This window comes from Quercus robur, chromosome 6 (assembly GCF_932294415.1).
Source record: "Quercus robur chromosome 6, dhQueRobu3.1, whole genome shotgun sequence".
Taxonomy (NCBI): Eukaryota; Viridiplantae; Streptophyta; class Magnoliopsida; order Fagales; family Fagaceae; genus Quercus; species Quercus robur.
Genome location: NC_065539.1, coordinates 48,263,468 through 48,280,046, shown reverse-complemented (window position 1 = coordinate 48,280,046; position 16,579 = coordinate 48,263,468). Strand labels below are relative to the sequence as shown.

At 34.0% G+C, this 16,579-nt stretch overlaps 2 protein-coding genes across 2 annotated transcripts; both read left to right on the top strand.

Annotated features, from left to right (window-relative positions):
- The first annotated feature begins 2,154 nt into the window (after nt 1–2,154).
- Nucleotides 2,155–2,721, top strand: LOC126690303 (uncharacterized mitochondrial protein AtMg00310-like). Its single transcript, XM_050385418.1, has one exon. The coding sequence runs from the start codon at nt 2,155–2,157 to the stop codon at nt 2,719–2,721; it is 567 nt and encodes a 188-aa protein (XP_050241375.1).
- Nucleotides 2,722–15,384: 12,663 nt separating this feature from the next.
- LOC126689755 (uncharacterized) lies at nt 15,385–16,359 on the top strand. The gene is made up of 2 exons (XM_050384940.1): nt 15,385–15,534; nt 15,766–16,359. The coding sequence occupies exons 1-2, from the start codon at nt 15,434–15,436 to the stop codon at nt 15,980–15,982; spliced, it is 318 nt and encodes a 105-aa protein (XP_050240897.1). The 5' UTR covers nt 15,385–15,433; the 3' UTR covers nt 15,983–16,359.
- Nucleotides 16,360–16,579: the final 220 nt, after the last annotated feature.

Sequence of the window (16,579 nt, the reverse complement as noted above, 5' to 3'; positions counted from 1 at the left end):
CCTTGATATAATTAATTTCACGGCAAACCATGTATTAGCGAAGGTGATAGAGGAAGATGGGTTTGTTTGGTATCTGACCTGCTTCTATGGGTGGCCGAAATCGACTCAGAAGTTTAAATCTTGGGCTTTGCTAACTCACTTGTTGTCTTTTGTAGATGGTCCTTGGATGTGCATAGGCGATTTCAATGCAATCTTGCACTCCTCAGAGAAACTAAGCAGGAGGCCACCACCATACAAGCAAATGGAGGAGTTTAGGGAGGCATTGGAGCGCTGCCAATTACATGACTTGGGGTTTCACGGGTATCCCTACACGTGGAACAACAAAAGGTTGGGCATTGCCAACACTGGGTAGCATCTTGACCGTGCTATGGCTATGGAGAGTTGGAGAGCAAAGTTTCCAGCAAGCTCTCTGACACACCTATTCTCTCATGCATCAAACCATGCACTAATAATTCTACATATAAAGAAAGCCAAAAAATCTGTCCAAGATTTTCAAGATGTTTCAAATTCGAGGAGGTGTGGTTTTTATGGGAGGATGGTGAGCAAGTGATTCACGATGCATGGAATAAAGAAGCAAGGGCAAATTCGGGTTTGGCAAGAATAAAGGAGAGAATAGCAATGTGTGGTGTAGATTTGCATGCATGGGGTTCAACTAGAACTCACCCAAACGTGGAAAAAATTAAAAGACTCCAAGCTAAGGTGGAGGCACTTGGTAAGGGAGAGTCAACTGAAGACAGCAAAATTGTTCTTTTGGCAGCTAGCAAAGAGTTGGATGATCTCTTGCTAAAACAAGAAATCTATTGGGCGCAATGTTGAAGAATTTCTTGGTTGAAGCATGAAGACAAAAACACGAAGTATTTACATTCAAAAGCATCACAGAGAAAAAGGAGGAATTTTATTGAGGGGATTAAAGACCAGGCAAACAACTGGGTGACGGAGAATGATTGGGTTGCAGAAGTGGCGATTAATTATTTTGAGAACATGTTCAAAGCAGGTGATTGTGATCGGATGGAGGAATGTCTTGAGGCCATTCATCACAGGATTACTCCTAAAATGTAGGATATCTTGTCCAGTGATTTTAGTGTGGAGAAAATAAAAGCAGCGGTGTTCCAAATGGGACCAACAAAGGCTTCTGAACCAGATGGTATGAATGCTCTCTTTTATCAAAAATTCTGGCATGTGGTTGGTGATGATGTGATTAATGCAGTGTTAGATTTTCTAAATCATGGGATTATGTTACCTGAGGTTAATGTTACTCAAATTGTTCTCATTCCAAAAACTAAATCCCCAGAAAAAATTTCAGATTTTAGACCTATAAGCTTGTGTAACGTAATTTACAAAACAATCTCAAAAGTTTTGGCAAACAAATTGAAGCAAGTTCTCTCCCAGTTGATCTCCCCCACTCAGAGTGCCTTTGTACCCGACCGACTTATTATAGATAATATTTTAGTTGTCTATGAACAGCTACATGCCATGCACTCTCGTAAAAAAGGAAAAAATGTCTCATTTGCTTTGAAGCTGGATGTTAATAAAGCCTACGACCGGGTGGAGTGGGCCTTCCTAAAAGGCATTATGACAAAATTGGGTTTCTCCAAGTTTTGGATTGACCGGGTAATAAGTTGTATCTCCACGCCTTCTTTCTCTGTTTGTATTAATGGTAAATCATATGGTAACATCAAACCCTCTAGGGGGCTCCGCCAAGGAGACCCATTGTCCCCTTATTTGTTTCTTCTATGTGTAGAAGGATTTAACTCATTATTGAAAAAAGCTGAATTGGAAGATAAGCTACATGGTGTAAAGATATGCCGTAGAGCTCCTAGCATCTCCCACCTCCTCTTTGCGGATGATTCCTTGCTCTTTTGCCGTGCTACTAGAGAAGAGGTTAAAGTAATTACGGAGATTTTGCAGCTGTATACATTGGCATCTGGACAATGCTTAAACCTTGAAAAATCATCGGTGTTTTTTAGTAGCAATACGGTGGCAAGGCAAAGGGATTGGATTAAAGGCACATTGGGGGTTAAGGAGGTTGACAGATTAGAGTCATACTTGGGTCTACCTACCTTGATTGGTCGCTCAAAGTACCAAACTTTCTCCTTTCTCAAGGGTAGAGTTTGGAAAAAATTATAAGGCTGGAAGGGTAAGTTATTATCTAGAATGGGGAAGGAAGTGCTCATTAAAGCAGTTGCACAATCCGTGCCTACCTACACAATGGGGGTGTTTCAGTTACCGGTGAAGTTGTGTAATGAGCTAAATGCCATGTGTGCAAGATTCTGGTGGGGACAAGTGGGCAATGAAAGGAAAATTCAATGGCGAAATTGGGATTTGTTGTCCAAACCGAAAAAGGAGGGAGGGATGGGCTTTAGAGATAGCCGGAGTTTTAATCTCGTAATGTTAGCCAAACAAGGATGGAGGTTAATGCAGGAAACAAACTTATTATTGTATGGGTGCTTTAAAGCAAAATATTTTCCTAGGTGCAATTTCTTGGAGGCGGGCGAGACTCCAAACAGCTCCTATGTCTGGAGGAGCATAATGGCTGCTCAGGAAATTTTAAGAAGAGGAAGCTGCTGGAGAGTGGGAGATGGGTCGGCCATTCCGGTTACTCGGGATAAATGGATTCCTAATCACCCGACCAACATGGTGATTCACCCACCACAAGATAATGAGTGGGAGTGGAGGGTGGTGGAGCTGATTGATTGGACAACTCGGACCTGGGACAGATAATTGGTGGAAATGAAATTCCATCCAGAAGATGCAGACGTCATTCTTCGAATACCACTGAGTAGGAGGCTGAGTAGTGATAAGTTGTTTTGGTTACATAACAGGGAGGGGAAGTACACTGTTAAATCTGGATATCATTTAGCAAAGCAGCTGGGGAAGGAAGCGGACTCTCAAGGGGAGTGTTCTAAAGAAGTGGATGTCAACCCAGTGTGGAGCAAGCTGTGGAAACTCAAAATTTTGAATAAGATAAAAATTTTCAGGTGGAGGGCTTGTCATAATATTCTCCCAACCCGTGAAAATCTTGTCTGGAGACGAGTAATTGATGATAGCACCTGTGAGCTGTGTCAGAGAGAAATGGAATCGGTTCTACATGTTTTATGGGAATGCACTGTGGCAGTGGATGTATGGGCAGGGAGTATGAAGAGAATACAAAAGTGTGGAGGAGGCCAAGATGGATTTTTGCAACTACTGGAGGTGTTGATACATAGATTGCCCTTGGAGGAAGTTGAAATGTTTCTGGTGCAAGCTTGGATGTTGTGGACACAGCGAAACAAGGTTAGAATAGGAAGGGCAATACAAGACCCGGCTCAACTAGTGCAACAAGCCTCTGTTTTTCTGGAGGAGTATAGAGCTTCACAAGACCACCTCACCGTATCGAATATGATGGTGAGGAGCTCGAGATGAGTACCGCCGCCTGAACATTAATTTAAACTCAATTTTGATGTAGCCATTTTTTAGGAAATTCATGTGTTGGGATTCGGGGCTATAATCCGGAATGAGAAGGGTGAAGTTATGGCGTCTTTTTCAGTTATAGGACCATCAGTTGCAGATACAGAGGAGGCCGAACTCCTCCAATGTAGAAAAGCACTAGAGTTTGCAGTGGACACGGGGTTCACGGATATAATGGTGGAGGGAGACAACTCTGTGGTCATAAAGGCTATACTCAGCTCATGAACTAAGTTTTCTCGGTTGGGACACCTGTATGAGGATGTCAAATGTATGGCAGCAGGGATAACCACTCTTACAATGGGCTGTGTGCACCGTACAACCAACTCTGTCTTGCATTCTCTAGCCCAATTTGCAAAAAATATTGATGATGAAATTGTATGGATGGAGGACTCCCCTTCGGTTGCTTTGGAAGCTATTTTGACAGTTCATGAGGATCAATAAAAGTTGGATTTGTTTTCAAAAAAAAAAAAAATGTTCCATGTGATACCAGTCTACAGTCTACCACAAGAATACCAAGACGAAGGGTGCATTCGTACGTCTTTGCACATGTGGACTCAAAACATAACGAGAATTCACATATGAATAATGCTAATACCATAACAATTTATACAATTTTTGTCACAATTTGCCCATTTTGTATACATATGAATTACCCACAAAAAAAAAAGAAAAAAAAAAAAAAAAAGAATCATCAAAAAACGAGATGATAACAGGTACAGGTATATGCGCTCGGCGGTATGCTCTATGGTTTTTCATCTAGGCTCTACACTATAAACAATTAATGCGGTCGCCTAAGGCCCAAGTAGAAAAAGGCCTCCAAATTATAATCAATAGGGTCATTTCTTTAATTAATTGAGCACAAATATTAGCCATTAATAAAATAATATTTTTTATCAAATGAAAAGCAAGAAAAAAAAGAGATAAATACTACGTCTATAACATTTTTTTACAATAAATCTTAAGTAGCAAGTTGTCACATGCTATTATTGATGGCAAAAAAATAATTTCAGTAGTGAATTCAAATTAGAATTTGTTGTGAAAAATATTGTGAATGTAGCACTTTTTAAAAGTAAAAAAGAGAGCAATACACAAAAAAAATTACAACATTTTTCACAATAGGTGGATGTACATCACTCTTTTACTTACCACTATCAATTTACTATATTAACAGGTATGAAAAGTTTTACCAAATTTTTTGTGTTTGTAAACTTTCTAAAAAGAATCTTATATAGTTCAGGTTAATTAGTAATAATTTTACATTTTTTTTTTGGGTTAACAGGATAGATATTATATTAACAGCCAGCAACAAACATTACAAACTGCCCATAAAGGGAAGAGTACTGGCAACATGCCTATAATAGTACAACCCATTTTTATCAAAGTCAATCAAAATATACATATCAGCAGGGGGGAAAATCAAACACAACAAAATTTTCCATCATAAAACAGCCCATTTTAGCCGAAAAGTCGGCACATTGATTTGCCTCTCTAAAAATATGCCTCACCCGGACCTGCACAAATCTTGTTACGAGGAACCTGCAATCATAATTTTACATTCAAAACAATATAATAGAATTTAAACAATATTAATTTTTTTTTTAAAGCCATATGTATCAAGCCACTGTACGTGTTTTCAGTTTTCTTCGGGTTTTCGCTCGCGTCAGCGTTCGCGTTAACTCCCTATTTCCCAAATGTATCAAGCCACCGTACCTGTTTTCAACAATCCTTTTGGAAAAAGATTGACATCCACCTACTTTTGGAAAAAATACCCCCTTTTCTTTGGATTATAGTCCAAATTAACAAACAGGAATCCTTTCCACTTTCCAGGAAAGTGTTATATATACTAATATACACCGACGGATAAATAAAAACTGACATATTATAAATGTGAGCAAGTTTAGTATTATAAATTTTTTCACAACAAATCATAGGTAGTTAGTTGTTATTGGTTCAAATTTAAACCTAACATAAATTTTTTTTTTTACCTTAACAATAACAACCAGTAATAACCTATCACTTAAGATTTGTCGTAAAAATATTGTGAAAATGTTGTGAACATATTATTTTTCAAATAAAATAATGGGTTTATGTGAGTTCATGATTTCACCACTCACGAGTCGGTACGAAGCAAAGTTGTGATAAAGTTAGAAAAAAATCTGTGGCTAAACTTAATATATATATATATATATATATATATTTATCCCTCTCATGTCCAAACTTCTTCAAGGTCGTTATAAAATAAAATAAAAAACTTCTACAAGTTCGTGTTCGATCGAATATATTTTCCTCCTCTTCATAACAAATTATCAATGACAGGTTTCGTGCCAAAACCATTTTCAAACCTTCCAGTTCAGCCTCCTTCGACGACTTTCACTGTCACAATCGCAAACCCTCCGCCCGTGACCATGTACTAACATTAATATCTCTACTAAGGTAGTTGTTCGACTTTTTCTGAATGATAAAAATCTCTAATATTTTTCATTTTTTAACAGGGAAGAAATACAGTTTCTTTTGGGCGTCAAAATCGCTGCAGCAATAATTAGCCTCCTGTTTCTCATCGCTGCACTATACAAGTATTGGATCAGTAATTATTTCAGCAACGGCGGCCAAACAGTTGTCAGCAGCAGCGTTACCAGTACTGGTGGTGACGTTGTTGTTCAAGTTCAACCTCCAACTCTGAATATGACCGACTTTGCCTTAGCCTCGATCTGATAATGACAAATATACGGTATATACCGTACATGTACATAATTTTTAGTTCATGCATAGAGTAAAATCTCGCATCACACGTAGAGTTTCCATGCTCTGTTTATGTTGGTTACACTTTTTCTTTTTTGGAATCTTGTTGGTTATGCATAGTTAAAAAGGGTACCATGCACGGTGTGAGCTTTGCACAGCTTTTATGCTTGTTATATATCGTGTAGATTTGTTTTGTTGTAAACTTGTAATTCCCTTTTTCATTGAATAAATTCTTATTAAAATTCAAAACAAATTTATTACCCTGCACTTCAGTCAAGTCAGGAGGATTTTTCGTGGTATGGGAATTTGGTTCATCAATACAATAGCTCGACTGTTGCTGCCAAGATTTCAACACTTTAAACTGTTACATAACGCGTCGGGGTGGCAACCAGCAAGTACTAGCAAGATATGCAAAATCCATTTATTCTCCTTATTGTATTTGGCTAGTCTGTTTTACAGGCTCAACTCTTATCTGATAGTATTGGGGTTTAGCAGTTAATGAATACAACTATTTGGCTTTCAAAAAATAAACGGATATATACATGTAGAATAAATATAAAAAAGAAAATGACCCAATTAATCAGTGGCCTTGAGGGTTTATTAAAGAAAGATCATGGTAGACAGAAACAGAATCAGGATTTAAACTTAGAGAGGCCAAAAGCATAAACCAAGAAAAAGAAAAAGAAATTAGATGACTTGATGGTTTATTAAAGAAAAATCATGGTACTATACTCTGTACTAAAAACATAACACTAGATTGTTCTTAACCTGAATCCCTAATATGCAATAACTAATTTGGCCTTAATATTATTGGGGTTTGGATGAAAATAAAAAAATAACGTCAAGATCGTCGATGGCTATCAAAGCATCCGTTATCTAATTCAAATACCAAGCAAAAGCATGATTAAGTCTGTGTTTGGATTGAAATGAAAAATTAAAATTATTTCATTATTCAGCTTATTTTTGTTACTATTCATGAGCCTCACTGTACTTTTTGGCATTATTCATGGGCTTCACTATACTATTTCAACTAACTTTTACTTTTATCTACAATACTTTTAACAATAATTTTTCAGTTTCAACAAATAAGTGGTATTCAAACACATCCTAAGAAGAGAAAATGGGCCTTAGAGGAAAGAATAAAAGGTGAAGGCCCTCGCCAGGCTTTAGTTGCCTATGAAGAGATTATTGAAAGAAAAAAAAATAAGATTGAAAAATAAAGGAAAGACAGAGTGTTTGTGTGAGAGAAATATTGAAATTTGAAAAGCTAAAACAAACACTCACCGATGAAGAAAAAATGATCATATATCATCAATGTTGAAACTATAAAATAAGATGAGTTCTTCCATATTAATCATAATGTTAAAGAGGCAAACTTGATGTAACGGAAGGGAGAGAGAGTATGTCCAAGACTCTAAGCCTTGGCAGCTCCACATGCAAGCCAGGCTGGTCACAGGACCACCCTGACTTGCAAAAAAAATGTATATATACATTTTTCAAAAAAATATTATATGCTAAACTAATTTATTGTGATCACCCTAATAAAAATGTTGAATACCTTAACTTGAGAATTACAAAAATTTGGGTTCAACAAAAATAAGAGTAATGTTATATTCACAACATTTTCACAATAATTTCACAACAAATCCAATGTGGTAAGCTATTATTGATTCTAATTTGACTCCAATATTGATATTATTTTTTTACCCACCAATAACAGTTTTTTGCATAAGATTTATTATAAAAATGTTATAGACGTAGTATTACTCCAAAATTAATTCTATCCCCAAACATAATCCTTAATCCCTATTATAAATAAAAGAAAAAAGCGTAAATAACAACAATAAATATTAGCTTAAATAACAACAAACATAAACCAAATAACAACAAGTGAACAAATTATTCAACAAAAAGCCTATTATAAAACAAAAAGATAAAAATCACTAATCATTCAAATTTGTAGCTTGTTCAACCTATTCAATCAAATAATCTCTAATTTCATTTTTCTTTAAAAAATGGTACCAAGAAAAATATTGTAATTGTGAGTTCTTCTTGATGGTGACGATAGTTATACTCTTTTTGACTTTGCAGTCGCAACAATTTTGCTCTCTTTAGCGACTTGACTTGATTGTTAGTTGTAGCAAATATTCAAGTTATTACTTTATTAGATTTTATATAATTTAAATTTATTAGTGATCACCATAAAAAAATTTCTAGAGCTGCCGCTGGTCCAAGCATGTGTAGGAAAGTTGAGTAAGACTCTACCATTTAGTGTATTCTTGGATGATTGATCCTCCCCTGTGTGAGAGATTGTGACCTTAATTAGCCCACTAACTTTCATTGGGACCAAATTCATGTGAATGGGTGAGATTGTGTTATTGCCTTCCATAATGACAATTCAACCGATGATATTGTTCTCCCTAGATTGAGAATTTTATAATTAGAGCTGTCACTTATTTTAATCTTAGGGGGGGAAAAAAAACCACGCAATAAAATAAAGTCCTCATTTTATTGATTATATTGAAATTTTACATTTGATATAAGATAACTTTACAAGGCATTGTGGTCCTAAATAAAATCTAAGAATTACATGGTTTTGGTCATAGTTACATTCTAAAAAATAAAATTATATCAATAAACCCCAATGTATGAATCATTAATGGTCATGGATTCATGTCTTGCAATCAAAGCATCCAAACATGTCACAAACAAGAAAACAACATGTTATTTATGAAAATATGTATTGAAAGATTATGGTTTTGAAAAGGATTTTTATTTTGAAAATTTAGGGTTTTGTAAAGACTAGTTTTTTTGAATGAATGAAATTAAGATTTAAGAGAAGTGAAAATGTGGAGAATGGGTGAAAAATAAACCTAAATGGCTTTAGTGGTTAGAAAAGAAAATTTTGCAGAGGAAAATTTTCTCTTCTTCACTATAAGGGGTGATACGAGTCGCGTAAGGGTGAAAACTAAAAATTTTGTAGCGTCTCTAGATTAGAAATTTTAATGTAGAGTAAGTATAAAATTTTTTTTTTTTTTTTAAAAGTAATGAGAACCGATGAAGTAAGAAAGAAAAGTCAAAGAATTAAAAGAAGGGAAATGTAGGTTCTGTAGACAAAAAGAAAGAACATATGGCACAAAAATGGGTTGACTTGGTTGACCCAAAACTCAACCCGAGCAACCTGGACTTACACGAGTTTGGGTTAATCCATTTCTTGGGGGTCAAAAAAATCCGCCTACACATAATTCTTCTTGAGAAATGGTATGTTTAAAATCTGATTCACAACACTTTCATAACAAATTTTATATGATAGGTTGTTATTGATGGATAAAAAAGTAATTTTAATTGTGATTTCAAATTGAAACTAATAAGAGCTTACCACTCAAATTTTGTTGTGAAAATATTGTAAATATAGAAATTTTCGTTTTTCTTTGGTTTCAACGGAGTTTGTAGGTTCTTGAAGTCGAATTTTACTGGGTTGAGGGTTAAGTGGAGACAGTAAAGTTTAAGACAAAAAAGTGAGGAGTTATTTGGCCACTTCTTGAGACTGAGTGGAAGATTAGAGTAATGATATAATTGCACATCCCCTATTTCAAACTCTCTGTACACCAATTTTTATGAAAAAAACCATTAAATAGTATAGTTTACACTTTACATACATAAAGTGTACACTGTGGGCAAAAATGATTGCACTCCCAATACCACTCCAGCACACAGAAAGATTGTACAGAAGTCTAGAAATTTCTTCCTTTTCCTTCATCAACCCGACCCGAGGGCTGAAGCGGTACAAGGTTTGGGTCATCACTAATCGCTCATCACCACAAACTGCAGTTTTTTTCGATTCTCTTCCCAAATCGTTCGTGGTTTCACGAAAGAAAAGAATGGCTTCTTTCTCGGCATGCATGTTTTCTCAAAATTCAAAAGTATAATAGTGCAATCCGAATCACATACATCAAACCGTTCATATACACAGAAACCAACGCCAAACAAAGTGGCTTGCAGACATTATAGATAAGATATCATCTAAAAGTCAAGTAAAGAAAAGTTTAATAATAACCCATTAATTAAATGCCAACCATCAAAACTGAATCTAGATGATACATTTTCGTCAAAAAAATTGTACGCAAGGTTAAACAGTGTTGAAAGATTACAAGATTATCAATATTTCTAAACGTACTCGGCAATAGATTGCACAGGTTCACAAATGAATTTTTTCAATTATTCAATCAGATTGTATCGCGAAGAACCATAAACACAGGTAAACAAAAATATTCGCAGAGTTACCGAACCACAAATCAGAAAAAAAAAAAATAATAATAAAAAAATATTATTATTTGGACAAGAGCATATAAATTCATATATTATCTATTTCCTTTCCTAGCATATAAAAATTGAAAAATGAAGGAAAGAGGGAGTGTTTGTGTGAGAGAAATATTGAAATTTGAAAAGCATAAACAAACACTCACAGATGAAGAAATAATGACAATATATCTTCAATGTTGAAACTATAAAATAAGATGAGTTCTTCCATAATAAGCATAATGTTAAAATGGCAAACTTTTTTTTTTTTGATAACATTAAGGAGGCAAACTTGATGTAACGGAAGGGAGAGAGAGTATGTCCAAGCATGTGCAATAGATGTTGTATATATAGGTATATACATGGATAAGTTGTAATAATGATATTTGAGTTTGGAGAATATTTTTTCATAAAGTTATTAAAATGAAAATTCAAGCTGGAATTTTCTAAGTGAAAATTCGAAATTTAGCATTTTTGATTGGTCGAAATTTTGGCTCGATTGATCGAAATAGTAAGAAAATAATCCTGGAGTTTCTGGATGGTTCAATCACTATTTGATTCCTGTTGGATCGATTGAAAAGAGCATTCAATCGACTGAAAGGACCTCTCGACCAATCGAAACTAGAAAAACTAAAATTTCTGTAGAATTTTCAAGTGACTGTTCAGAAAGGTTGAAGATGTTTCAAGTCTTGTGAATGATTTTATGAAACAGTTTAACTCTCCATACATACCTTTTGAAGGGTTATAACTCTATGGGTATATATAGAGGTTAATGTTCACTTGAAAATAGTAAGTTACAAAGAAATACAAGAAATCTTGTGGGTATTCTCCAAAATTTCTATTTGTAGAACTCAATAAGCTTGGTTGTATTATGGAGACAAATTTGTAGAAACCTTTTAGCAACTTGTGTGTGGGGACAAATATTGTCTAAGGATAACATTCAATTGTGCCTCCAAGTCAATCACTAATCTCTATTTACTTGTTGTATTCATTTTGTTCTCTCATTGTTACTCCTTGATTTGATAAAATCCCTAACAATAGAGTTGAGTAAGACTCTTCCATTTAGTGTATACTCAAAGGATTGATCCTCCCCTGTGTGAGAGATTGCAGCCTTAGCCCACTGATTTTTATTGGGACCAAACTCATTTGAATGGGTGAGTTAGCGTTATTGCCTCTCAAAATGACAGTTCAACCGCCGATATTGTTCTCCTAGATTGAGAGGTTCACAATTAGAGCTGTAACTTATTTAATCTTAGGAAAAAAAAAAAGTTAAGAAAACCATGTAATAAAATAAAGTCCTCATTTTATAGATTAAATTTAAATTTTACATTTGATATAAGATAACTTTACAAGGCTTTGTGGTCACAAATAAAATCTAAGAATGACTTTGGTCATAGTTACATTCTAAAAAATGAAATTACATTAATAAACCCCAATCTATGAACCATTAATGGTCATGGATTCATGTCATGCAATCAAAGCATCCAAACATGTTAAGGGATATTTGCCCTCTAGCATCATATATAGAAATTATATCGTTAGTAAGCAAGGCTTTGAAACAATTTATGAAAGTAATATCTCAAGCCCTAGAGGCTCGAGTTTAGTGACAAAACCCGAGCCTCAAAGGCTCGAGTTCTCATTGCTAACATGGAGATTTTTGCCACTTGGAATTCGAGTCTCAAAGACTTGAGTTCCATAGAAGAAAATGAAGAATCTAAAGAAGAAAGAAGAAGATCCAAAGAATATGAAGAATTTGAAGAAGAACCCACGAAAGAGAAGAATAGAGGAAGAAGAAAGAACTCACCTTGACACCCACAGAGGAAGAAGACGAACAGAGGAGGAAGAACAATAGTTGGTGAATGCAGGAACTTGAGTATTTAAACTTGAGTTCCACGTGGATTTTTTTTCCATATCAGATTGCCACCACATGCAACTCGAGTTTTAGAGACATAAGTTCTAAGATGAAACTCGAGTTTCTAAGACTTGAGATGCTAGTTTGCTGAATAATTTTGCAAACATGGCAACTAACTAAAATATTTCAAAAATAAAGCTAAATACAAAAAAAAAATTTCATGTCACAAACAAGAAAAAACATGTTATTTTATGAAAAAAATGTATTGAAAGATTATGGTATTTTGAAAATTTAGGATTTTGTAAAGACTAGTTTTTTTTAATGAATGAAATTAAGATTTAAGAGAAAGGCAAATATGGAGAATGAGTGAAAAATAAACCTAATCGGCTTTAGTGGTTAGGAAAGAAAATTTTGCAGAGGAAAATTTTATCTTTTTCGCTATAAGATGCAGGGGTGAAAACTACAAATTTTGTAGTGGTTTTTGATGTACAGTAAGTATAAAAAAAAAAAAAAAAGTAACGATAACTGATGAAGTAAGGAAGAAAAGTCAAAGAATTAAATGAAGAAATGTAGGGTTTGTAGACAAAATGAAAGAACATACGGCACAAATAAAATTTTCATTTGTTAAAAACGGGATGACTTGGCTGACCCAAAACTCAACCCGAATCGACCTAGACTTACACGAGTTTGGGTCAATCTGTTTTTTGTGAGTCAAAAAATCTTGTCTATACGCATAATTTTTAAAAAAAATATTATATTCACAACATTTTTATAATAAATTTAATATGACAGATTGTTATTAGTTGTAATTAGTGGATAGAAAAGTAACTTCAATTGTGAATTCAAATTAGAACTAATAACAATTTATCACTATATCTTATTGTGAAAATATTATAAACTTAACATTTCTCATTTTCTTTAAATTCCAAAGTTAAAGGCAAAAAATGAGGAGTTGTTTGGACACTTCTTGAGGCTGGGTGGAAAAGTAGAGTAATGATATAATTGCACCTCCCCTATTTCAAACTCTCTATAGTCTCTATACACCAAATTTTTTTTTAAAAAAAAAAAACCCATTAAGTGTACACTGTGGGCAAAAATGATTGCACAACCAATACCACTCCAGCACACAGAAAGATTGTATAGTGTTGAGGTGCCGGGCACCTAAAGTCCAGCCCATATAAAAATCCTATTTCAATTAGAAATAAGTGAACAGTGGTCTACAAGTTTAAGACTCCTACTCCTAATTGTTTTGGAGTGTGTCAGGGGGCAGATGCTTTATTTAAAGCAATATATTGTGTGCGTATGATATAGAGAAAAAGAGGTTCATAAAAAAAAAAAAAAAAAAAAAAAAAAAAGATATAGAGAAAAAGAGAGAGAGAGACTGAAACATAGATTTGAAACCGATTGAAAGAATAAGATTTAAGATTAGGACTTTGTGCGGCTCTGAGAGAAAAAAGAAAATGTGATTTTTTTTTTTTGTTCAAGACACACAAAGAAGATAAATTGAAAGTTTTCTCTAGGACGATTATTTGAGTGTTACAATCACAGAGAATTGAAATATTCAGAATGGAAGATTTTACTATCGAGTTTTGTGGTAATGTTGTATTTGTTCCTAAATATATTATTGTATTTTTTCAATTTATTGTGAACTCAGGTTTTGTGTATAATTTGAGTGTTGTAATCTTTATTTTGTTATAGTGGATTGATCGGATTTGCCCCATGATTTTTCCCTCTAAACTGAAGGGGTTTCCACGTAATTTCATGATGTTTTTGTTGGTTGATTTTTTTTTTCTTTTTTTCTTTTCTTTTCGCTTTTGTAGATTTCTATTTTTTTTATTGCTTGAGTTATATTTAATTTAATTCAGACGGGATTTATCTCAACATACGAAGTCTAGAATCATACCTTTTAATGAAACCTGTTTCTTTTTTTTCCTTCATCGACACGAAGCGGTACAAGGCTTGGGTCATCACCGCAAACTGCAATTTTTTTCGATTCTCTTCCCAAATCGTTCGTGGTTTCACGAAAGAAAAGAATGGCTTCTTTCTCGACATGCATGTTTTCTCAAAATTCAAAAGTATAATAGTGCAGTCCGAATCACATACATCAAGCCGTTCATATACTCAGAAACCAACGCCAAACAAGTGGCTTGCAAACATTATAGATAAGATTTCACTTAAAAGTCAAGTAAAGAAAAGTTTAATAATAACCCATTACTTAAATGCCAACCATCAAAACTGAATCTAGATGATACAGTTTCGTCAAAAAAATTATACGCAAGGTTAAACAGTGTTGAAAGATTACAAGATTATCAAAATTTCTAAACGTACTCAGCAATAGATTGCACAGGTTTACAAATGAATTCTTTCAATTATTCAATCAGATTGTACCACAAAGAACCGTAAACACAGGTAAACAAAAATATTCGCAGGGTTACTGAACCATAAATCACAAAAACAAAAACAAAAAAAACGAAATCAAAATAATAAAATATTATTATTCAGACGAGAGCATATAAATTCATATATTATCTATTTCCTTTCTTAGCAATAAGCTATCATAAAGCTAAGATACCAATCGGTTTTTGATATAGACGGAGATTGAATTTCAGATCTTTTATTTAACAATCAGAAACTTTACTAACTAAGCTAACTGAAACTCACGTTGAAATTGTGACCGACTTCAATTTATATTTACCCTGTAGCCAATTCACCCATGTTCTTATCTCTCTCTCTCTTTGAGTCTCTCCCACGGTCGGTAGCTCGACATCAAGACTAATTAAGATTGGTTTTCGTTGACTACAAAGCACTTCAAGACTCCAAATATTCTATGGAGTTGCTGTTTTTTAATTGCTAGTAGTACCTGGTCGGATTCCAAATCTATGGCTATAGCACATATATTGCGGACTCCTTTTGGCTACTTTGTCGCACACCGATATGTGAGATTAAGACAGGCATCTTTCCACGAAGTTGCTGTTGCGTGGGTTGGTTTTTAAAAATTAAAAAAATGTGTCAGATCATAACATCTATAATCTATATAAGTCATCAAGTCATCATGTCCCAAACTCTCTCAAGTCTCAATTTCATATCAAATTATCAATGACAGGTTTCATGCCCAAATCATCATTTTCTAGCTTTCCGGTTCTGCCTCCTTCCCACACTTTCATTGTCACAATGGCAAACCCTCCACGTTTGATCATGTAAGATTTACTATTTACTAAAATTATTCGAATTTTTTTTATTGAAAATGTTGATGAATACTCTAAGAGTATTAGTTTATGGAGTATTTTTAAAAACATTTTATGAGAAAATAAAAACGTAATTGATTTTTTTAATAATTTTTTATATTTTTCATAGAAGTAATATTAAAACTTTCTTAAAATAATTATTAAAAATATTTTTTAATATTTTTTCTAATTTTTCTTTAACAGGAAAGAACAATTTATTTTGGGCGTGGTCAAAATCGCTGCAGCAATAATTAGCCTAATGTTTCTCATTGCTGCGCTATGCAAATATTGGAGAAATTATTCTAGCAATGCTGGCACGACAGTTGCTGGCAGCAACTTTACCAGTACTGGTGGTGATGTCGTTGTCCAAGTTCAACTACCAACTCCGAATATGAATGACTTTGGCTTTGACTTGGTCTGATATTCTGATAACGACCAATATACTGTACATGTAGTCATATACCTGTAGGAATGAAAGGGTTGTTTGGTCAAGGGATTTGAGTAGTGTTGTTTGTAGCTTTTAAAATATGTGTGTGTGAAAAAGTATGTAATGTTGTTTAAAAACTAAAAATAAATGTTTGAAATGTCCTACCAAACAGGCCCGAAATCATCCAGCACATTTATTAGCAAAACACGTTCAAGGTATTGCGTATTATGTTACTGAAATTAAAAAGGACTCTTGTTTCTTATAACATTCTCTTTAATTCAAATTATGTAATTTCTTTCAATTCTTTTAGGTTGCGTTTGGTTCAATGTAAATCGAATTTTGAGTGTAAAATAAATGCAGGGAAAAGTGAATTCCTGTAAGGAAAATAAAATCCAGGTGTTTGGTTTTGCAATGGAAAATAGTTCGGAAAATGATTTTTAGTGTTTGGTAACATTCTAGAAATGCTATTTTCCTACAAAATTTTCACATTTTCTCAGCATCCAAACAAATTTTATTACAGAAAATTTCAAAATATACACTTAACACAACCAAAAATCAAAATAAAAGCATTGAGGGAAAGGAAGAAAGAGT

Excerpts from the sequence above, each read along its gene's own strand:
- LOC126689755 (XM_050384940.1), top strand. The coding sequence starts at position 15,434 with ATGACAGGTTTCATGCCCAAATCATCATTTTCTAGCTTTCCGGTTCTG. Across the intron at positions 15,535-15,765 it reads AACCCTCCACGTTTGATCAT|GAAAGAACAATTTATTTTGG; the intron begins GTAAGATTTACT and ends TTTCTTTAACAG.
- LOC126690303 (XM_050385418.1), top strand. The coding sequence starts at position 2,155 with ATGGGGAAGGAAGTGCTCATTAAAGCAGTTGCACAATCCGTGCCTACC.